We start from the raw sequence: 24,418 nt of genomic DNA, 5'->3' as shown, positions 1-24,418 counted from the left end.
GACATCATCTGCACTACTGCTGGCCTGCTTCTCTGTGGAGGTGGCAACTTGAGCTGCATTGATCTGGACCATCAATCACCAGGCACCCCTTTTAGAGGGACTACGCCTCTCTCTCTCTCTCTCTCTCTCTCTCTCTCTCTCTCTCTCTCTCTCTCTCTCTCCTTCACAGTCATCCACCGCTGACTTTAATGGCTTCATTGAAGGACGCACGCGGAGCAGCCAGTCCAAGGAGTGTCAGGGTTGCACAGTAGTACATTTTCCATGGGAAGTGAGGACATCCACGGCTTCCTGTGGCTGATGTAACCCCCCCGAGGACCTTTTGGAGGACATTTCTGCAAGGAACCAGTACGCCGGGTTGGTACTTGAGGATAAAGTGCCATAATTGCCAGCCTCATCGATCCCCCCAGAAGGGTCCAACGCCACCCCGCCCTGCCCCGCAGATGGTGCTCAGCCTGGCCATGGACTCCAGAGAGGATGGGGACAGCTGGATGGAAGAACAGTGGGAGAAATGGTACAGTAGCCAAATACAGCTGTGTCCCCATTTCGGCCTTTCGAGCTGTACTTAACCGACCTTGGATCAGCTTGTGTGACGTAAATGTGGGATACTATGAGCTAAAATGTTACTTAGATGGATCAAAAAGGAAATGCGACTATGGGCGCGACCGAGTGCGAGATGGAGGTTTTTGTAATTTCATATGTACGGATGTTAGTTTTGGTCTAATATTAGATATACTTATTATGTTGAGTGCTAGCCGTCCATGTTACGAAATTGTAAAAGTAACGAAAAGGTAAAACTTCTTGTGCAGAACAAAATCTTGTGCAAAAGAAAAAGTAACTTGGTTTAACTTAAAGTTACATCTTTTCTTTAATGTTTTGATTTTAATCACTAAATTGTCATGTTTATCTTGTTACCTTGTTAAAACCTGTGTGGCTGCATGATCGCACGTATATAAGCAGGACTTACTGGGATTTCAGCAGATTTGAGTGCTTTTAAACCTTTTAAAACTTAATAACTTAAACAGCTAAAAAGCCACTAGTTTGACTGCACCCAAAATCAAAGGCTCATGTCAAGAAAATAAAAAGAACAAAAATATCTTGAAGTAGAAATTTAAAAAATGAAAAATAGCTGAATTGTGTTTGTGTTTGCTTATATAACCTTTATATTATAATTAATTACATGTAAAGACCACCTATAATTAAACCAGAAGGTTTTATCGTTGCAGCAGTTATCAGATAGTACGTTCCTCTAAGATTGTCTGATGCTGGTCTCGTGGATGTGTGTTACGTATATGTGTTTTAATATCTGCGTTTGGCTCTGCAGGTTAACTCGTGACATCAGTCTGAATGAATATGACGATGATGACCTATCAGAAGTGACAGAAATCACTGATGAGAATGGAAGCACGCTCGACCACTTTGATCTAGACTTTAAAGTAAGTCTATTAAACACACTACACACTGTTTGAATCTGTGACATACTGGTCTACCGAATATATGTTTCATTCATAATGATTGTGAATGCATAATATAAATGCATAGCAATTTTCTTATTAAAATAAATTTTATTTAGCTTATGCTAATGTTTGTTTGTTATTTCTATTTTTATAAATGTATGTAAAATATTTACTTTTTAATTTTTGTTTTTATTTTAGCTTAAAGAGTCATGTCATTTTTAAATTTTAACATCAGTTATATATTATTATGGAAAAAACATGATTTTAAGGTACATTATAAATGTATATTTAAATATGTGTATACATTTATATTTTACTTTAATATGTGACCCTGGACCACAAAGTTATAAGTCGCATAAAATTGTAGCAATAACCAACAATACATTGTTTGGATCAAAATTATCGATGTTTATGCCAAAAATCATTCGTATATTAAGTAAAGATCATGTTCCGTGAAGATATTTTGTAAATTTCCCACCATAAATATATATAAAAAATATGTATTTATCATTAGTAATATGTGTTGCTAAGGTACCGAGCCCCTAAGGTGACATGGAGCAAAAATTAAAAAGTTTAGTTTCATGTGCTCACGTGAAACTTTCATGTGTTCACGCAAAACCTTCATGTGGAGAATTTTTTTTAAAGTTTAGTTTCACGCGAGCACATGAAACTAAACTTTAAAAAAAAAAATTCTGCACATGAAGGTTTTGCGTAAGCACATGAAAGTTTCACGTGGGCACATGAAACTAAACTTTATTTAATTTTTGCTCCATGTCACCTTAGGGGCTCGGAGTCGGTACTTAAGACTTAATTTGGGTAATTTTGAAAGTGATTTTTCTTCAATATATTTTTTGCACCCATAGATTCCAGATTTTCAAATCGTTTTTTTACCAAATATTGTCATATCCTAACAAACCGGAAAGCGTTTTTATTCAGCTTTCAGATTATGTAAAATTATCCAATAAAAAATAATTGACCCTTATGATTGGTTATGGTTTTGTGCTCTAGGGTCACATTTATTCATTTATTTATGAGTGAGGTCTTTTTATAAACTACTGAAATGCAGTGGTGGCTCGTGACTGCTCATCCGAGGGGCGCAAATTCAAATTAAGTGTTCGTAGTGTCGTGTGTTGCTGGTGTTTTCAAAATATGTGTTTGTTGTGTCATGTGAACCATGTGCAGTCATGTGTTTTGTCAAAATAAGTGCCTGTTGCACACGCGTCAAAACCATTTATGATAAAAGAGACGCTCACGTTCACAAAATACACACAAGACACTCACTTAACAGTTAACTCTGATTACGCATGAGATTATACGAGTATCTGGCAAACACGAGCGTCTCTTTTATCATAAACCCTTTACACGCGTCTGCAGCAGGCACTTATTTTGACAAGACACGTAATGCACATAAGATCACTCGACGCACAGAACACACATTTTGAAATTACGAACCACACACATGACGGGCTACATACATGTTGTGACGCACTTCGCATCGAGCACCCCCTTCGCATCAGGCGTCACTGCTGAAATGTTTCAAAATGTTTACATTTTTCTGTCAGGACATTAAAGTAGTTTTTACAAACATACCTTACAAAAAACAATACTAGTGGTGTGCATCTTGAGACATAATAATGGCAACAATATATGTTAAGATATGCAAGACGTTTTTGAATTAAGGCACCTCACACAAGCATTTTAGTCACCCCTTAATGTTTCTGTCTTACTAATGTAATGTGTAATACATTTATATGATCTTACTTTAAAATGAAGTTGAATTGTGTTTAAAATAAGGTACAATTTATTCTGTTTTTACACCTTTGAATAGGTTTGGGATGTGATGTTATGCTTTAACTTTGGAACAAATGTTTCCAAACTGACATTAACTCATTCCCCGCAATCATTTTTTTGAAAAGCTGCCCGCCAGCATTTTTTGTGATTTGAGAAGTTTCACAAAATGCCTTCCAGGAAAATTTTCCTCTAAAAATATATAAACATACAAATAAATCAAATGAAAGAACAGACCCTCTGCTTTTAAACAAACAAACAAAACGGGGAAAAAACTTTTCATCCTATTTTTTCTCTGCTTATAGACTCTTTTAAGTATGGGTATTTTTCTTTAAAAAATATTTTTTTTTAGCAAAAAGCTGAAATAATGGCATTTTTGTGAAGGAATTTTGTTAAAGATTAGATTCAGAATGTACCCGGATGACCAAAATCTGTGCATTCAATGAATTACTACTATTAATATTAGAGCTTTAATATAAAGAGTTCTTTGTAGCACCTCAGAGGTACATATTGGTACAAAATAGTGCATATTAGTACCTTAAAGGGACATATTAGCATCTCAAAGGTACCAAATGTATACATATCTGTACGTAATGATACATATTAGGACTTTTTTGAAGGGTACTGCCCCAGTGACAGCTGGGGTACATATTTTCACCTTTAGTGATGTATTCCTCGTGATTGTTAAACAATGCATATTATGGTAGCAGTTACTTATGTTCTTTGACTTATGATGTAATCTATGGATCACATGACGTGAAAACATGGGGATGCAGTTTGTCCAAAATGCATTCATTCAGGGCCCACACATACTGTTTAAATGATAAAGCTGTCACTTAATCTCATTCAGTACGATTTCGCATGCAACTCTAATGTAAAGGGACCAGGATAAAAAATGTATCTCAGAAAAAATGCTCCTGTACTTAAAAAATTAGGATTTTCTCTACTTTATATATCTTTTTTATATGATTAAGGGAGTTCCCTACTATAACAACAAGTGACGTGTATGTGCCTGTGTATGTGCCCTAGTCATTGAATTTTCCCTCCCCACCCTGTAACCAAACATCTACTCAGCATTGTGTGATACACTCGGTCGTATGATGAAAAATCTTTTTGGCCTTCTGTTTACCCCACAGCAAAAATAGCTTTCTAGGTCAAAAACCCCATCAGCATTTTTCTGTAGAAAACCAATCCTGAATTGTTTTCATTTAGCAAGCAGTATTTGAATGAATGCGTGTGAGTGGGTTTGACTGTTGTGTTTGCGGCCAAAGTCGATTAGCGGCTTTGTCATTGGATGTTAAAGCAAATGGGAGAAGTCAAATCCAATCACATCCGATTAATCCCAACTAATCCCTGTATCCTAAACAAATAAAATCACTATCATCTATATCCTTTTTCGTCTTCTTTGCACAAACACCTTTGCTATGCTGCTATTAATTTGTTACTGGACGCCCATCACTCCCTTAATGTTGTCGAAATGTTATTTCTGGCTGTGTTTATCGTGTGACACGCCTCATTGTTCTCCGATTGAATTAGCTTTCCTTACAGCAGCCACAGGCTGATGTCACCCGTCTCCTCTGATTGGCTGGCTGCCTCTGACTGCAGCTCCTTCTCTCTTGCCTCTAAAGCTCTACTGCCTGCTCTTCCCAGGATCACGTGACTCAGCCGGCCAATGGGGCGCCGAGGAGCGGCCGGAGGAGGGGGGTGGTGGAACTGCAGACGGAGATGCTCCACTTGGACCTAATTGATGCAGAGGGAGGAATCCAGGAAGAAGGGGAGGAAGAGGAGAACGACAGGCGGCTAGAGCTCGTCGATGCCGTGGATGACAACCACAGAGAGGAACAGGGAGCTGGGCTGCCTGTCATCCAGCCGAAGCTGAAGGATTTCATCCCTCCTGTCGCCATGGATACCTATCGGCCCAAGAGACCCACCACCCTGAATCTTTTCCCCCAAGTGCCAAGGACTCAGGTGAGATGACGGTTTTGTTTGTTGGTAAGAGAATTGTTATTGTGTATTCGAGGCAGGTGGTGACCTTTATGCAAAATTAAATTCTTGTATAGTAAAATGAGGTGATGATTTCCATACTCCACACAAACAGGAATCTACCTTCTTGGTATGCGTCCGACCGAAAATCAGATTTTAGCCGATGATGCCTTCATGCTCCTTTAAAGGGACATTTTTAAGATCCATATGCTAATCTTTGGCATGTAGCGTCGGTTTTCTTTGATACTCCCAGCCGGTGATGCTTACGCTGACGTTTCCCGTTTGCGAGCGCTCGCTCGGCCCACCTGCTATGAATCACCGCTGGCCGCCCTCCATGTGTAATGCAATCTGACAAGAGGTAGAGACAGTGGATCGTTATTGTTGACCTGTATGGGGTCAAACAGCAGGGGGCGGCATTTTAATGGGCCGAACCGTACAATACTAAACAACAAAATGGGAGTTTAACCCCCTTGCTCTTGTTGGATTTCTTGCGGAGTGACCTACAGTAGTCGAAGTAGACAGATGGAGGTTATATGGTGGCTAGGATTATTTAATTAAACTTGTTGATCTGTGTTTTATACAGTGGGGTACACATATGTAATACTATAGTAATAATGCCTCGTATGTGTTTAGTTAGGAAATCGACTTTTTGTATGAAGCAGTTAACATGGTCAATGTTAAAAATGCCTATCAGTTTGATTTTAATCTTTGTCGTGACCTTACTATATCAAGGTTATATTTTCACAGAATGCATATTTACATTATTTAGGATGATTTTATGTAGAAAACAGTTAAAGGGATAGTTCACCCAAAAATGAAAATGATGTCATGTTGTTACGAATCTGTATGAATTTCTTTTTTCTGATGAACGCAAACGAAGATATTTTGATAAATGATGGTAAGCACACAGCTGATTGTAACCATAGACTTCCATAGTAGGAAAACAAATGCAATGGAATTCAATGGGTACCATCGACTGTGTGCTTACATCATTTATCAAAATATCTTCTTTTCATTATTTTTCACAATACTTTTATAATATTTGTTTTCCTACTATGGAAGTCAATGGTTACAATCTGCTGTGTGCTTACCATCATTTATTAAAATATCTTCTTTTGTGTTCTTCAGAAAAAAGAAATTCATATAGATTTACAACAACACGAGGATGAGAAAATGATTTTTATGTTTTGGTGAACTATCCCTTTAATCACAAAAAAATAATTTTGGCTGGGTTCACAAATGTACTGTTTTAGTTCCCTCAAAATGTGGACATCCTTAATATTAGATTAATATTAGATGACATCTGAAGACATCACAGACCTCATAAATGAAACATATGTATGCTGACCTCTGCAGATAATACTCATCTTTGCAGTGATTTTTATATGGGGAGGTTGTAGTAGATCATCGGTATCCAGGCCTTCTAGCTCTCTGTTTTGCAGAGCATTCTGGGTAATGAGGCCGCTGTTCTACTAGAGGGGGAACTGAATGTTTTAAGTAATTGCCCGTCACTGTGTCGTGTCCTGAAAAGACTTCCAACTTAGACTTTACTGAACTCAGGATGATCTGAAATAATGTTTTGTTATGCTGCTTGCTGTCATATCAGATTCAGGGTTCACACGGGTCCTTGAAATCCTTGAAAGTTTGTGAATCTGGGAAGGGGAATTCAAGACCCTGGGAAGTTTTTGAAAATATACATACATAGATACAGGCCATTGAAAGTGCTTATTTTATGCAAGAAGTTTTCTGGAAAAAATCCATATTATTCCCTGTGTAGTGTAGGATATTGAATGTTGATTCATACTAAAATGCTTTTTTGACACATGAAAACTTCTCGGGTTACGTATGTAACTGTTGTTCCCTGAGAAGGGAACGAGACGCTGTGTCTCCCTTGCCATACTTCCTGCGTCCTTGTAACGCCGTCTTTTGCAATATTTCGATAGCGATATACTACCTGGCTCCCGCATCACCCTGTCTTTGTCGTTAAGCCTCACCATTGGTTGAATTTGATATACACATTCAAACACACTTACCCCTGGAGGCATCCACAAAGTGTCAACGCAGTGATGCAGTGCGAGTTCCCTCAAAAGGAAATTGTAACAATGTATCTTAAAAGGTAACACGATGTAACCTTGCTCTCACTTGAAATGTGTCCCCACATTTAGTCCTTCAATTTGATGGTATTGGACCTGGAAAGTCCTTGAAAGGTCCTTGAATTTGAAGTTAACTAAGGTGTGGGAACCCTGTAGATTTTTTACAATGCACTTTAAAATGGCATTTCTGATTATTAAGACCCTTGACAAAAATGGATTCGTGTGATTTAAAACGAGCTGTCACTTCAATCATGTTTAACATAGAGCACTAAATATGTATTTTAAAAAAATTTAAAGGAACAGTTCGTCCAAAAATGACATTTCTTGTACTTATGCACCCTTAGAACCTAATTTTAATGACTTTGTTCTCCTGTAGCAAGATATTTGTGATCCAGTCTGTTAAAACCCAGCTAAAGTATTTTTTTGTGATTTACTGTTTACTAAAAATCATTCTACATTACATAAACCACATTCGGTGAAAATATAACCTTGATATCTTTAATATTAACTATTTAAGGTCATGTCAAAGATTTAAATCAATATAATATATAAATCAAAACTTTAATGCTCCTAATCTCATTATTAGATTATGGGATTTTAGACTGGATTTTACAGACAAGGTCACATAGTATTTGTAGAATATGTGTTTTAATAAAGTGCATACACTGAAAAAAATCAATTTATTTAAGCTACATTTAAACAAAAGTTTTATATTTTATTTTACTTTACTAATCTTTTTTGTTTGGATGTAGCTTAAGTGGATTGGTTGCAACCGCTTGCCTTGGGAAAATTGATTGGATTCAATGAATCATTTTTTTCAGTGTACAATTTGATGGTTGATTATTTGAATGTCATCACATTCATGTCAACAAAGTGTCTGACAACTATAGAAGATGGTGGTGGATGACTGTAAATGTGCTTCTCTCTCTTTAATCTTGTAATCTTGGCCTGTCAGATTGCTCTACGTCTGCGATATTGGCGCATCCCGTGGGATCAGAGAGCATTTGAGGAATTAGCAAAGAGCTTTTACAAGGAAAGTGAACAGGGATAGAGAACAAAACAATGGAAAGTATTCTCGAGAGATTTCTATATATTGAGGAGAAAATATTTTTACCATCAAAGTCAGGGCGAACAGGTCAACAGCATTCTAATACCCATTTTAAAGAAAAACACCACCGTTTTTCAATATTTTACTATGTTCTTACCTCAACTTAGATGACTTAATACATACCGTTCTTTTTTCAATGCATGCACTTTTAATCTTTGTACAGCGCTTCTTGAATGTGTTAGCATTTAGCCTAGCCTCTTCATTCCTATGGCTCCAAACAAGTTTTATTTTGTGCCACCATACTTACTCGTGTATCTACTCATGTAACAGTCTTTAAATAGGTAAAAACATGGTAGTGTTTGGTGGCTTCAAATTCATCTTTGTTTGGAGCCATAGGAATGAATGGTGCTAGGCTAAATGCTAACACATTCACAAGGCGCTGTACAAAGATTAAGGGCACGCATTGAAAAAAGATAGGTATGTATTAATTCATCTAGATTGAGTTAAGAACATAGTAAAATATTGAAAAACTGTGTTTTTTCCTTTAATTCCATAATATGAGGATATTTAAAACTAAAAGAAATAAAAGAAAAGTACTGATTTTATGCACTAGGAATCCAAAATGGCGCATTACCCAAATAAAAATTCAAGTGGTTGGAGGATTTGTGATGTCATTTTCAGTAAAAAGGAAAGTTTTTTATATGCGATAACATGCACAGATGACAGCGCATTAAGACATTTTAAATGGATAGTTCACCTAAAAATGAAAATTCTGTCATTATTTACTCACCCTCATATTGTTACAAACCTATAATACTTTCTTTGTTCTACTGAACACAATGGAAGATATTTTAAACAATGTTTGTAACCAAACTGTTTTTGAGCACCATTGACTTCCATCGTAGTATTTTTTCCTACTTTGGAAGTCAATGGTGCTTCTGTTTCCTGTTTCATTTCAAATACTTCATTTGTGTTCGGCAGAACTAAGATATTTATACAGGTTTGTAACAACATGAGAGTAAGTAAATGATGAAAAAAAATTCATTTTTGGACGAACTGTTCCTTTAATTTAACGTTGACACAAAATATTGAAAATATTATTGTAAAAATAGTGAGCACCTCAGCATGTAGTAAGCTATTTTTTTATTCAAAGTTCACCAAAAAACTTAATACTTTGTTGTTATTTATTTAATACTCTAGGGTCATTTAAAGGAATAGTCTACTCATTTTCAATATTAAAATATGTTATTACCTTAACTAAGAATTGTTGATACATCCCTCTATCATCTGTGTGCGTGCACGTAAGCGCTGGAGCGCGCTGCAACGCTTCGATAGCATTTAGCTTAGCCCCATTCATTCAATGGTACCATTTAGAGATAAAGTTAGAAGTGACCAAACACATCAACGTTTTTTTTACTATGGGAGTGGATGGTGACCACCTCAGTCACCATCCACTATCATAGTAACCAGAAAACCCTTAAATGACCCTAGAGTATTAAATAAATAACAACAAAGTATTAAGTTTTTTGGTGAACTTTACCTTTAAAGTCCCTTTTGAGTTTATTTTTCATTTCATTGACACTTCCTGCGGCTGTATAAACAACAAATCTCTTGAAACCTAGCGTGAAATGATGAAAGATTATAAGAAAAGTATCAGATATGTGCCGCGCCGCCATATTGAGGCTGCCATTTCCAATCACTAATCTGATTTTCAATCACCACCAGTCTGATTTTATTATTATTATTTTATTATTTAAACCAACAGTAATAGACAGAGAAAGCCTCTTTTTCTCCAAACTGGATTATTGATCTACTGTACATCACGGGGAACGGTTGGGATCGAGTTTCTTCCATCTGTTTCTTTTTCTGCTACCATTTTTAGAAGCATCATATCACCATCTGTGTCTGCCTCTATTACAAACAGCACTGTGTATTCCCATCTACCCCCACACTTACGCATACAGTGACACTAGCACACGCATGCCAATTCCTGCATCATCAATGGGTGCGTTTCTATGGCAATATATAGGAGTGTCATAGCAGTGCATCATAGCAGAGTGGTCGATCGTGAGTCGGTTATATAGTAGGCCTAGTAAAAGGTATCAGATTGCTTTTCCTGTAAATGTGTGTGTGTGTGGTTGCCAAGAATGTTAACAAAATCTCACAATTGATCCAAAATGGAGGAAAGAAGCAAATCTATGTGTCTATTTAAATGTTAAAAATGTCTTACCTTAGAAATAAATCCTGTACTTCATATAAAGAGCTCAGACGCAAAACCCTCTAAGTGCGTCTGAAATGTTTTCTTGTAAATAAGCATTTTTTTATCAGACTTTTGCCTATTTCTGTGCTATTTCTGAATGGCCTGATGCCGGGTTTAAGTGGATTTGAAGTGAAAAATATTTGATGAAGCCGGTATAATATGTGATGAGAGCATTCGGTTAATATCATTATCTAATTTTTGACGGAAGTGGCGTTTAGCAGCTTTTGCATCTGACTTCAAATAAAAGTCTGTCTGTTGTAAGTTAGACAACCATAGAGCTTATGATATAAACCTTAAATCTTCACAAAGATGTATTATTTTAAAACAGTACATATAGTACTGGCCAAATGTGACATCCAGGGCGAAATATTGTATAAAATTTGCTTCTATTACCCCTCAGGTTAAAAAAACATCAAAATATGAGGTGTATGGTACAAAATGGACACAATACTCAACTTTTAAGGTATTCATTTGACAAAATAATTTTGCAAAATACAACATATTAGGAAACCTGTGTTTTATTTGAATACACATCAAATGCATAGATACACAAATAGCAGATGGGTAATAAAGCATACATTGAATACAATTTTACAATTTGTTGATCATCTTTTGTGTAGCCATTGATCAGGGTTTGTTTTTATAAACTTTTTTATGTATTTTGTGTATTTTTTATGTATTTTGTGTATTTTTTTTGGCCAAGCCTCCTTAAATTTTTCCAAAGCTGAGCTTCAGGTTATACGCCAGACACCCCAGTGCAACATGCATACTTTTTTAATGCATTTTTAATAAAATATTTGGACAAAGATGTCATCACTTTTGGCCATTATTGTAATTTTTTTATTTGAAACCTAATATTATTTTCCTTGTGCTATCTGTTATTAAAATAAATAATTGTATCTACATTTGGGTGATTCTCACGAAAACTTGTCAAGCATGAAAATGTAAAAATTGCTTAAATTTACTTTTTTCCCACCAGACATTGAAAAACAAAGTCTGGAGTAAATGGGAACATTAATTTAAAAACTTTTACTTATCATTTAACACTTTTTGTAACATAATTTAAAAAATGTGTCCTAAAAAATCTCATTACCGCAACAGTCAGAAAACATCAACACTGACATATTTTCAAAATGACATGACAAACCTGAAAGAACATAATTTGTAGATTCTGCACATACATTTGAAATCAAAGTATTATGCTTCTATTAATTAAATTAACGTTTAATAAGCATCTGTTGCGGTAATGATAATCAAAATGTCGTGTAAGCATTCTGACAAGACAATATTTCAAATTAACTGTGAAAAAAATGATCTTACCTGGTAGCCATCTTGAAGTAACTGGTCCATGTGCTTGGTCACTCAAAATCAAACTTTATTAAAATTCTGTATGTGTGCTTAAACTGTTCTCAAAAAGTGTTGCGGAGGATGAAAACATCAGGCATGGACACATCATTTTCCTAATTTTTCTTCATTATTATTATACATGAATATTCAGTAAATATTTTTTCTCTCATCTAAAGTAGTCTAGCAAAACATCCATTTATTTTTTTTTTCTTAATATTTTTGTGTTATTTTGATTAAATTACAACATAACGCATGTTCAAACACAGCCGGACACATTGCGGTAATGAGAATTTCAGCAGAAAATGAGATAAAATTTACAATTATAAATTATTATGTTGAAATCACACATTGTGCAAGGTAGAACACAGTATTGTGTTAATTCTGATGCTTTTTAATGTTACTATATTACACATTTTAAAGCTGTGCCGTGGTGTTTCAATGGTTTCGTGAGAATCACCCATTTACACATTTTCTGTGCACCACAAGGTTATACAATGATATACACTTTGTTATTTACATATTAAGAGAGTTATTTAAAGAATACAATGCCTTCACTATAATGTATTTTATAATTGTTCTCCGCTTTAATCGCAGGATACAATAAATAACAATTCATTTGGTGATAAAGACCGGAGGAAAGAGAAGAAAACTCATTCTTCATCACCACACATTAAGGGTGAGTCATGATGACCACGCACTCAACACAAATAATCCTGTCTGAGATGCTGAGACTGTATAAAACAAGTCATATTTCAAACTCGCTTCTATGCAATATAGAGAAACTAACATTTAACTACACTAACAAATGGTTTCATAAATCAAACAAACAGCTGTTAGTCAACTCAGTAATTGTGTTTAATGTTTACACACTGATCATAAAGAAAAGATTTATAAATAATGATCAAGCTGACGTTGTTTTTGTAGTATTCAGTTCTACGAAATGAAAACGTGTTTACGTGCTTGAATTACGTTAATGGGATTTTAGTTTAAATCTGCTTACACACAAGAGTTTGTCTGATGTCTGTCTCAGTATTGTGTTTGGGAAGCCTGTATAGAAATAGTGGTCGCACTTTACATTAAGGTTGTATTTGTTAACATTTAATGTTAACATTAGTAAATGCATTAGCTAACAATGAGCAATACTTCTATAGCAATTATTCATCTTAGTTCGTGTTCATTTTAGCATTTACTAATATATTTTAAAAAAGTTGTAACTGTTAGCATTAGTTAATGCACAGTGAACTAACATGAGCAAGTGTATGGTTAAGTGTATGGCTTTGTAAACTGCATTTTATCAAATGCTCTCTCATTTGTAAGTCGCTCTGGATAAAAGCGACTGCTGAATAAATAAGTGTAAATGTAATATTAATAAATGCTGAACAACTATATTGTTTAATGTTAGTTCATGCATTTACTAATGTTAACAAATACAACCTTATTATAACGTGCAGTTCTGTATTATACGCAAGAGTATTAGGACAAAGTCTCGAAATCTCAATATTAAAGTCATCATAATTTAAAATTTAACTTGCAATTTTTTTAAGAATAAAAAATAAATAAAATATTTTAAGAATAAAGCCAAAATAACGACAATAAAATAGTAATATCGTAATAAAAACTTCACATTGCAAGAATAAAGTAATAATATTTCAAAAATAAAGTCAAAATGATTTAAATAAAGTCATATTTTTACATTAACGTGTTTGGACACGCCTACAACGCCTAGGCCTAGGGACACCTACAATAACTTCAGTGTTTTGCAAATTAATTCTTATCTAATCATGACAAACTATATATCGTTGGAAAGCTCTAAGAGTATAGTTTTCATATTTCATAATTATTTTTGGAAAATTATGACGTAGTGAGAGTCAGCATGGGACACAGATGGGCCCAATTTTGTTATTACTAGTGCTGGGCAAAGATTAATCGCGATTAATCGCATACAAAATAAAAGTGATTTTTTGCATAATATATGTGTGTCTACTGTGTCTAATTATTATGTATATTTAACCACACACACATTCATATATTCATTTCAGAATTGTTTTATTTATATATCATTTTTTTTTTATTTAATATAGATTATATAAAAATATAAATAAATATATATAAACATGTAAATGTTTCTTAAATACATACATGAATGTGTGTGTATATATTTATACATAATAATTAGACACAGCACACACTCATTTATCATACCAATAATCACTTTTATTTTGTATGCGATTAATCGCGATTAATCTTTGCCCAGCACTAGTTATTACATATTTAAGACACTAATACCCTGTTCTTGACCTAAAAAACATTGACAAACTATATATCACTGAAAAGCTCAAAGAGTCTTATTTTCATATTTCATCACCATTTCGGGAATAAAATTACGTTGTGAGAGTCATTGGTAAAAGGTCATGGGCCCATAGGTGGGCCCAATTAGCTTATACATATTTATAAAACTAAAACCCTAAAACTTTGACAAACTATGTAACATTGGAAAGCTCTCAGAAGGTAGTTTTCATATTTCAAGGTCATCTGATGATAGAAATAATGTAGTGACAGTTTTATGTTACATGACCCCCCCCCCATAGGAATGCATATTAATTATTATTTATTCATAACCATATCCTATTATAATTCTTCAAAAATGTTGACAAACTATATATCATAGGAAAGCTCTAAGAATGTAGTTTTCATATTTCAAAACCTTTTAGCAGTAATAATAATGCAGTGACAGTAATTTATTAGTTTGTGACAAGAGTATGCAGCAAACCAATGACACCTAGTGGCCTTTGTTGGTAAAACCACAAAAGTGACACAAACTTAATTTTTTTGTGATTTTAAGTTGAAATTTGGATCATAACTACGTGAGACTTATGGTTTCATGTTTACAGCATTTCTTTTCTGAAAAAAATCTGATTTATTTATAAAATTAATATGTTATTGCATTATTTTTATTTATTACAATTAATTTAAAATGCTATAAACATTTTCAGTCTAATATTTTCACCTCCAGACACTTCAGGGAAAACCTTATATTGTCATCTTTAAAACATGATCAAGATTAGGCTTCTAGACCAAAAAATGCCAGAGTTATATAATAATAATAATAAAAAGCCTTTAAAGTGTACATCTCAAAGCGCTGTACAAAAACTATTAAAACAACAAGATACCGCACACAATAAAGATTCACATTCAAGAGACATTAGACACTGTAAAACAAAGATAAAAAGCAATCAATCAATTAAAAGCTAACATAAAAATGAGTTTTAAGCTGAGATTTAAAAATTAAAAATAGTAACTTAAGAAAGCGTTAAATTGACCAAATAAACAAATGATCCTTATATTTCCTGTCAGAAATTAATGGAAGAGACAAAACCCAATTGCAGACTCAACACTTAACAAAGACTTTTATTAAGTAACAAAAACACCCTCAAGGGGGTAAACAAGGCAAGAATACAAATAATAACACAGAACAAGACAGGGCAAAACAAGACACAGAACTTCTGACGGTGTCGCACAGGACACACAATGATCCAGCACAAGACAGCAGACGCAAGGGCATTAAATAGGGGAGAACTAAATAAGGGAACAAGGACACACAGGTGAAGGGCGTTAACTGATCATAAATAATTAACAAGGGAACAAGAGGGAGGGGTCAAGAGACAGGAAAGCACAAGGTACACAAAACACAGGCCACTTGATTCAACACACAGACACAAGACCCTAGAAACAAGACTAAACACATACATGGCCGACAGGATCCTGACATTTCCTGACTATACTCATTAAAAACCACTTTGCACTGCTTCCTATGCTGAGTGAAATGTAACGTAAGCATTTCCCAGAGTATTAGTTGACATTTTTTCAATAATCCTAATTTAGTGTTTTTCTCCATTAAGTTACCTAATTGTCTAAATGTGTGTAACAGGGGATGTGGCGGCCAAACCTGAGAAGGTCGGCCTGACCGATGGAGACAAAGTTCAAGGCAGGGCTGATGCCAAACCACGAGGCCCCGCCTCCACCACGAAGAGAGCTGGAGCCAAGCAACATGACAAAGAGTCTTTGAACAACCCCACCACAGTGGCGCCCAACACACAGGCGGTTATGAGGGAAAAATCCGGGCAGGTGATAGAGGGCATCGTTGACTCTGGAACCGTTTGCAAGGAAAAAGCCCATTATCACACTGTGAATGGCTATCGGGAACAAGTGCAGTATCCTGTTGAGAATGGGGGTCCATGTGACCCATCTGTTGACAAAAACAAGGACTATCAAATATCAGAAGGAAATGCCACGGAGGAGATCCACCTCACGCCCGTCAACGGCGACCAGGAGCGACCTTTTCTGTCCCAGAGCAGCGACAGCAATCGTATGTCCATCAGTTCGGACACGGAGTTACCTCCCCTTCACTATTATCCATTAGCAGGTTGTGCAAACCCATCTATTAGTGAGGAGGATGAGGTATACCCACCTACTCCCCCTTGCAGGACTGTAAGTCTCAGTGACCCGGGTGACAATAGTCAGTGGACTCAGTCTCACAAGTCCAAAGCGGCAAAAGAGGACACAGGGACTTCAAAGACCTCAGCGGTCAGCACGGACGCCTCCGGACTGACGTACGACTCTGTTAAGTACACCTTGGTGGTGGACGAGCATGCTAAACTTGAGCTAGTGAGTATCAAAGACTGCTACAAAGGATACGAAAGCGACAGCGACAATACCGTCTACGAGTCTGCCATCGATGAGGATGAGGAGGATCAGGAGGTAGATGAAGATGAAGGGTCGGGAGCGAGGAGCATGAGGAGAGACACTTCGTGCTTGACAGACACCACCACAGACACCACCTCAGATATGCCACGGTCCCGCAAATTCATGAATGTCTTTGGGAATGGACGGTCGCGATTTTCTGGTAAGTGGTGGATGTAAATACTGGCTCGGTTTCTTCCACCTAGGATCAAAATGATGAAATCTAACTGTCAGTTTCAAATAAAATGTCACTTTTACTTTGGTGATCTGGTTAGTGAATGTATGTTTCCATTCTTAGGTGCTGAGTTCGGACACTTTTCATGTGTTATTAATGGAGAGGAAAGAGAACAAAGCCACAGGGCAGTCTTTCGGTAAGACATGAATCTATTTGTGGTTCCCTACACTCACCTAAAGTATTATTAGGAACACCTGTTTAATTTCTCATTAATGCAATGATCTAATCAACCAATCACATGGCAGTTGCTTCAATGCATTTAGGGGTGTGGTCCTGGTCAAGACAATTTACTGAACTCCAGACTGAATGTCAGAAAGAAAGGTGAATTAAGCAATTTTGAGTGTGGCATGGTTGTTGGTGCCAGATGGGCCAGTCTGGGTATTTCACAATCTGCTCAGTTACTGGGATTTTCACGCACAACCATTACTAGGGTTTACAAAGAATGGTGTGAAAAGGGAAAGACATCCAGTATGTGGGAGTCATGTGGGCGAAAATGCCTTGTTGATGTTAGAGATCAGAGGAGAATGAGCCGACTGATTCAAGCTGATAGAAGAGCAACTTTGACTAAAATAACCACTCATTACAACGAGGTATGCAGCAAAGCATTTGTGAAGCCACAACACGCACAACCTTGAGGCGGATGGGCTACAACAGCAGAAGACCCCATCAGGTACCAATCATCTCCACTACAAATAGAAAAAAGAGACTACAATTTGCCCGAGCTCACCAAAATTGTACAGTTGAAGACTGGAAAAATGTTGCCTGGTCTGATGAGTCTCGATTTCTGTTGAGACATTCAGATGGTAGAGTCAGAATTTGGTGTAAACAGAATGAGAACATGAATCCATCACGCCTTGTTACCACTGTGCAGGCTGGTGGTTTAATGGTGTGGGGGATGTTTTCTTGGCACACTTTAGGCTCTTAGTGCCAATTGGGGATTGTTTAAATGGCACGGCCTACCTGAGCATTGTTTCTGACCATGTCCATCCCTTTATGACCACCACGTACCCATACTCTGATGGCTCCTTCCAGCAGGATAATGCACCATATCACAAAACTCGAATTATTTCAAAATTGGTTTCTTGAACATGACAATCAGTTCTGTACTAAAATGGCCCCCACAGTCACCAGATCTCAACCCAATAGAGCATCTTTGGGATGTGGTGGAACGAGAGCTTCGTGCCCTGTATGTGCATCCCACAAATCTCCATCAACTGCAAGATGCTATCCTATCAATATGGGCCAACATTTCTAAAGAATGCTTTCAGCACCTTGTTGAATCAATGCCACGTAGAATTAAGGCAGTTCTGAGGGCGAAAGGGGGTCAAACACAGTATTAGTATAGTGTTCCTAATAATCCTTTAGGTGAGTGTATACATACATTATAAATTATGCATATATAATTTGTTTAAAGGTTTATTCCTCGCCATGATGATGAGTTGGAGTTGGAGACGGACGACCCCTTACTGATAGAGTTTCAGGCTGAGGATCTATGGTGTGAGGCCTACAACATGCGCACTGGATCCAGAGGCGTCTTCCCTGCATTTTACGCCGTCAAGGTTACAAAAGACGAAAACGCTAAAGGTAAAGTATTCCTTTACATTAGTAACTTTGGCCTCTATATCGCCATCTCTGTTTGGAACATAAAATTGCAGGTTACTTTACATACTTATCTTATATGGGTTAAAGTCAGATGTTGAACTGATTATTTGCTTGCCCTTTTGAATCGGGCTAAGGTAAGGATAGTTTCTTACCTTGGCTCAGTGATAAAGCATTGCGCAAATTAAGGCCATGGGTCGAACCCACACATGTATATAAAAAATGTATACCTTGTATTGCACTGTAAGTCGCTTTGGATAAAAGTGTCTGCCAAGTATTTAAATGTAAATGTTATGTCATGAACACTGATTTTTTTATGTATTTGCTCAGTATCTGATTTTTGATTATTTTAAACCCAAAAAGTTACAGATTGCGTTTTTAAAATTTTGAGTTTTTGTGGTTATCTTGAGGAATATTGTCTCCCGTTCTTTATTCAGAGGATAAAGGTGAATGGTTGGATAAATTCTGGGTGAAGTTCCTCGGTTCTGTTCAAGTGCCGTTTCACAAAGGGAATGATGTGCTTTGTGCCGCTATGCACAAGGTATGCAAACCCTTTATCTATGAATACTGGCCTTAATTTACATAGATTTGCATAGTAATTACGCTGACATGTGTTCATATGTAATCCAATTATGTAAACAGATTGCATCAAACAGAAGAACAATGCAGTTTAGCCCCCCCTCTCCTTGCATTCTGGAAATTAATACAAGAGGAGTTAAAATCATTGTTCAGGATGACTGTCGGACTTCTGGAAGGGTTTGTATATTTCAGAATAAATTTCCTAAACATTACCATCATGTGCATGCGTTATTCCTGTATAAGTACCTTTTGAACCTGGTGAAAAAAAAACATCTGTATTGTAAATAATATGATTTTTTTTAATGGCACATATTATGCAATACCCACTTTTACAAGGTGTTTAGACATAAATGTGTGTTAAAGGGGGGGTGCATGATCTCTGAAAGCCAATGTTGACATTTGAAATCACCTAAACAAACATGCCCCTATACCCAATAGAATCTGGACCTTCTTTTGATAGACCCGCCCCACATATACGCAACCCAGGCAATGATGTTGGTTAGTAGACACACCCCTTACTGCTGATTGGCTACAAGTGTGTTTTGGTACTCGGCCTGCCTCCCTTTTCCAAAGTGTTTTTCAAAAATCATGCACCCCGCCTTTAACACAATAACCCTACAATGAAAGAAATCCACCCTCTCTTATACATGCAGTCTCATTATACATGCTGTTTTGATAATGCTCATGGTCTTGTTAATGTGACATCACACTGACAAAGCCCTGCCCGCGGCCAGTAACTGACTGGTTCGTTTTACCCCTAAGCTTTTCTAAATGTGCTTGTTAGCACATTGTAGCACAAATGTGGCTAAAGATATGATTGTTCCAGTCTGTATTTACAGGAATTGTATCTATTTTTATTAAAAACGCTCACTGTCTGTTGGAAAGGGAGTAAGAAGCTGTAGCTCATTTGCACTTAGAGGTACAGACATGAATATAGTGATTTTTTGCTCCCACCCAAATAGGGGCATTTTAGACATGCTATAGAAATTGATCTGTGGGGTATTGTGAGCTGAAATTTCTAGGCACACCTGAGACTTATATTACATCTTGTAAAAATGGCCATAATATGTGCCTTTTAAAACAAATTTCAACAAAAAAATCTTTAAAAGTTAAAACAATTGTGAATTGTGAGTTTATACCCAAGTGATCCTCTCACAATATCTGTCACATTTTAAATAAAATTGTCTGCCAGATGCATAAATGTAAATCTCATGGGTCCCAGGAGTGAAATATATAGATATAGATAAATGAAAAAGTATTCAAGATCAGTTGACTGTTTCCTTTGAGAGATCTTTATAACAAGTCTATATTTTGCCACAAACAAACATTTCTACTCTTATGCGTTCAGTGAAGCAACATTTTTGTTTCTGCTGTTATGCAATGATTCGTCTGAAAGGTAATCCGTAACCATGATTTCTAATCCCCTGTGCACAGATTGTGACAATGTCACACTGCATTGGCATCATGTTCTTGCGGCTTACATGTTTTAGTCCTGTGATTTAGTGCTTTTGATTAAACCAACCTTATCTTTTTTATCACAGGGTGAAAAGTGTTTCCACTATTTTCAGTTAAAAAACATCTCATTTTGTGGATGTCATCCGAAGAACAACAAGTGAGTATGAACAGAAACACTAGCGAATGTGTTTTAGCATGCCTTCTCCTGGGCAGAAAGAAATAAAATGGCAGGATTATAAAATAAATATTAATCTGCTCCATATCTGTCCTTTAGGTATTTTGGACTAATAACAAAACATCCAGCATGCCAGAGGTTTGCCTGTCACGTTTTCTTTTCCGAAGATACCACCACAAAGCTGGCCACATCTGTAGGGTAAGTTGTCCATTACTGCATCGGTTCCCAACAAGTGCCACCCGGCCCAAAAGGGGCCTCAGCAAGCTTTGTGAGGGGTCATATTTTGAGAAGTTTTGAGAAGTGAACATTAAGAACCCACTGATTCACCTACACATGCTTTATGATCATATTTATTGGTCTAAAAGTCATAATATTTTTGCTGATTGGTCAAAAAGTCAGAATCTTTCTGCTGATTGGTCAAAAAGGCTGAATCTTTTAGCTTATTGGTCAAAAAGTCAGAATCTTTCTGCTTATTGGCCCAAAATTCAGAATCTTTTAGCTTATTCGACAAAAAGTCAGAATCTTTTTGCTGATTGGTCAAAAAGTCAGAATCGTTCTGCTTATTGGTCCAAAATTCAGAATCTTGTAGATTATTGGTCAGAAAGTCAGAATCTTGTAGCTTATTGGTCAAAAAGTCAAAATTGCATTCCAAGACTGATTGCGTCACAGCCGTGCGCTGGCAGAGGCTAGTAAGGCTGTCCCAATTCGAAGACTGCTCAAAATGTGTCGTTCTTTTTCCTTTTTTTAGATAAACATTTAAAACCTTTGTTAAATTAAAGTGTGTAGTTGCAGAACAGGTTATTGCACTGTTTTAGTATTATAACCACGTGGACATCACATTTTTTGTTGTTTGCCCCATAATGCTTAATTCTGTGTAACTGGAACCTGTTGTACACAAACATGGACACATTCACTGCTTCATGTTCAAAGAACAATATTTGGTTATTATATTTATTGGTTCTACTTAACCACAAATAGCTGGAAGAAATCTAAAATGCAAGCCAAACCAAAAATATCTGCCAATGGGGTAAGAAAAAAAATCTTAAAATAAGTCTACTTTTTTCTTAAACACTTAATTCAAGCAAAATTTGATATTTTTTGTCTAAAAACTAGACTTATTTTCTTAGGTGATTTTGTTCATCGAGAAAGTACATCTTGATTTCAGAATTTGTAGATATTTCGACTGAAAACAACACAAAAATACTAAGAAAGTCATTTTGTAAAGTGTAATAGAATTCTGCCATGTAGAATAGTGTAAATAACAGGCTTGTGCACAATTCAGAATTGAATTGAGAATGACTCCTAAATTCCAATTAAATTCTTGAATTTGAATTGATGTCAAAAACAGGATCTAGAATTACAATTCGAATTTGAATTAAAGGAAGCAGAATTGCAATTCAAAGAAATTCATATACATATTATACAGTAAGTAAAGTGTTAAAAATGAAGCTTTCAGTATATTTCAGATATGATTGCATTACATATTCTATCAATTATATTAGTTTGAACTACTTGTACAGATTACATTAACAGAAAATGTTTTCCCCCAGAAATTAATGTTCAATTCAAATTCCAATTCATGAATTGAATGGAGGCCAATTCTGAAATTCTGAATTGTGCACAAGCCTGATATATAAGTATAAATAATGTTGATTCTAGATCTGTGTCTTTAAAAACCTCATGAACCCTAAAGTGTCAAAATATTAAATATGACTTAAATATGCATATATGCCTTAATGCTTGTGTTTTTTTAAACAGGAAAGCTTTTCAGCAATTCTCCAAACAACACATGGAATATTCCTGTCCGACAGAAGATATTTTTCTCGAATGACCTTCCAGCTCTTCGTCTTTCCGCATTATCACATACTATATGAGGTGTCGCATGATGGTGGTTTCAAGCCTCTTTGTAACGTGTCATGTTAATGATATAATTTTGATGTCTATTTAAGACAAATGCTAAAATCAGAAAAACACCCAGTGTGTTTACGAAACAGATATTGGCTACAACGCAACTACGTTCGCCTCTTATTACTTGAGTATTACTGACTGGTGTAAAGCCTTAAATACGTTCAATGTGATCTGTAAAAGATGTTATTGGTTAATTTGTGCAAAGCTTGGTTTTGAAATTGTTCAAAGCACAATGTTTAAGGCATTTAAAACAACACAAAGGAGATTTTACAGCTGGATCCAAAATCAAGGATTTGGTTTTCAAAGCTGAAACCAAAGCTAAACTGGACATACTTTCTGGGACAGTTTGTCATGAAATTCAGCTCAAAGTACCCAGTCTGGTGTGAAAGGTCTCCCTGTCATGGGTTAACATCTTTGGGTTAACTAATGTAAGGGTTAGTAGTACCACATTTAACCTGGGTTATAAAGCACTGCCCCTGAGAACTGAGGTGCCAAAGGTATACAGTGGGAATTACTTGTCCTGGGTACATTACGAAAATCGCCCATGTTTAACAGTTTTAGGTGTGAAAAGCCCCATTCTGTTATACTTAAAATAATGTCATTCACACAGTTTATCTTTGGTCAGATGCACACTATACGTCTATTTAGGCATCACAAATATAATATGACATCCATGCTTTCCTCTGTGAATGCGTTTCTTTTATGTATTCAACATTTATGTGTACAAATAATTTTGCTCTGTTAAACAGAGCGTAGTCTGGGCCTATTGATTTTGGTTCAATCGAAGTACCCCTGAAGTATGTAGCTGTGAAAACCAAATAATTTTATTTACTTTTCAACATATTATATCAGATATCTTATTTATAATGGAAATAAATCTTAAAATATATTATTTTGGCACCTAAAAAACATATATACGGAGAATGATATACAACAATACTGCAGAGCTGCTGTCATAATGACAGACATATAAATGGTGCTGAAGAACATGGCGGCTTGGTTATGAAAAGTTTTGTCGTTTTGTTTTGTCCTCTGATGTTTCAAGAAATGAATGTTACAGATTCAAGACCCACAGTAGATCCGTCTCCACTAATCCTTTCAAAATGGTACAATCTCACAGCATGCGCTTCGAAGTAACTTAATGCAATATTCACAATTTGAGCAAAATCTCGTCAACTGAATAGACAGACCTACAGTAATGGTATTCTGTAAAACAGCCTTTTACTGTTTGTAAAGATGTTTCAGTAGAGACGGCCATTTTGAAAGGTAATATCAAGTTATTAGTACCATTTGTGTCTGCAAAAAACTGACCTTGCAAAATCACAAGTTGTGCCTATTTCTTTTTAATTTATCACTGTACTTTTTTTGAATGATCATAACTGTTCTGTGGGACCCATGAAATTAAATCCTATTTGTAAATGTATTGTCCTTGTGTATATTTGCGCAGAGAGCAACTAAAAATGACCAGTGATGTTTGCATTTATATACAGTACTGTAAGTCTAAGGTCACCACCAGCAAAGTTTTAATAACCATCCATATCTATTAAGATACAAACAGAAAATACATGAAATATGTACACAATGAATCAGACCTCATTTGTTTTTCTTTTTTTTTCAGAATTTCAGTATTTACTGGTTGTATTCTAATAAAGAGAAATAATTATATAGGTCACCTACCATTTCAAAACAAATCTAATGGTGGCATGGTGCACAATACTGTCATTTTATCATATTTAGTCTCCCTTTAGCTGATA

The 24,418-nt window shown here is 35.9% G+C and overlaps 1 protein-coding gene across 1 annotated transcript; it reads left to right on the top strand.

Moving 5' to 3' along the window:
• Positions 1 to 200: 200 nt before the first annotated feature.
• On the top strand, positions 201 to 24,083 carry mapk8ip1a (mitogen-activated protein kinase 8 interacting protein 1a). The gene is made up of 12 exons (XM_055193281.2): positions 201 to 511; positions 1,322 to 1,433; positions 4,893 to 5,210; positions 12,568 to 12,649; positions 15,902 to 16,876; positions 17,012 to 17,084; positions 18,363 to 18,532; positions 18,985 to 19,088; positions 19,190 to 19,303; positions 20,668 to 20,738; positions 20,856 to 20,954; positions 22,515 to 24,083. The coding sequence occupies exons 1-12, from the start codon at positions 441 to 443 to the stop codon at positions 22,585 to 22,587; spliced, it is 2,262 nt and encodes a 753-aa protein (XP_055049256.1). The 5' UTR covers positions 201 to 440; the 3' UTR covers positions 22,588 to 24,083.
• Positions 24,084 to 24,418: the final 335 nt, after the last annotated feature.

The sequence above is a fragment of the Misgurnus anguillicaudatus genome, chromosome 6, assembly GCF_027580225.2.
Source record: "Misgurnus anguillicaudatus chromosome 6, ASM2758022v2, whole genome shotgun sequence".
NCBI classification, from domain to species: domain Eukaryota; kingdom Metazoa; phylum Chordata; class Actinopteri; order Cypriniformes; family Cobitidae; genus Misgurnus; species Misgurnus anguillicaudatus.
Note: the sequence above shows the minus strand (reverse complement) of the source record. Positions and strands in the feature narration are given on the sequence as shown.

Bases quoted from the DNA above. Each gene is read 5' to 3' on its own strand.
- mapk8ip1a (XM_055193281.2), top strand. From the start codon at position 441: ATGGTGCTCAGCCTGGCCATGGACTCCAGAGAGGATGGGGACAGCTGG. The intron at 18,533-18,984 runs GTAAAGTATTCC...TTCTTTATTCAG, and splicing joins AAAAGACGAAAACGCTAAAG to AGGATAAAGGTGAATGGTTG. The intron at 19,304-20,667 runs GTTTGTATATTT...TTTTTATCACAG, and splicing joins ACTGTCGGACTTCTGGAAGG to GGTGAAAAGTGTTTCCACTA.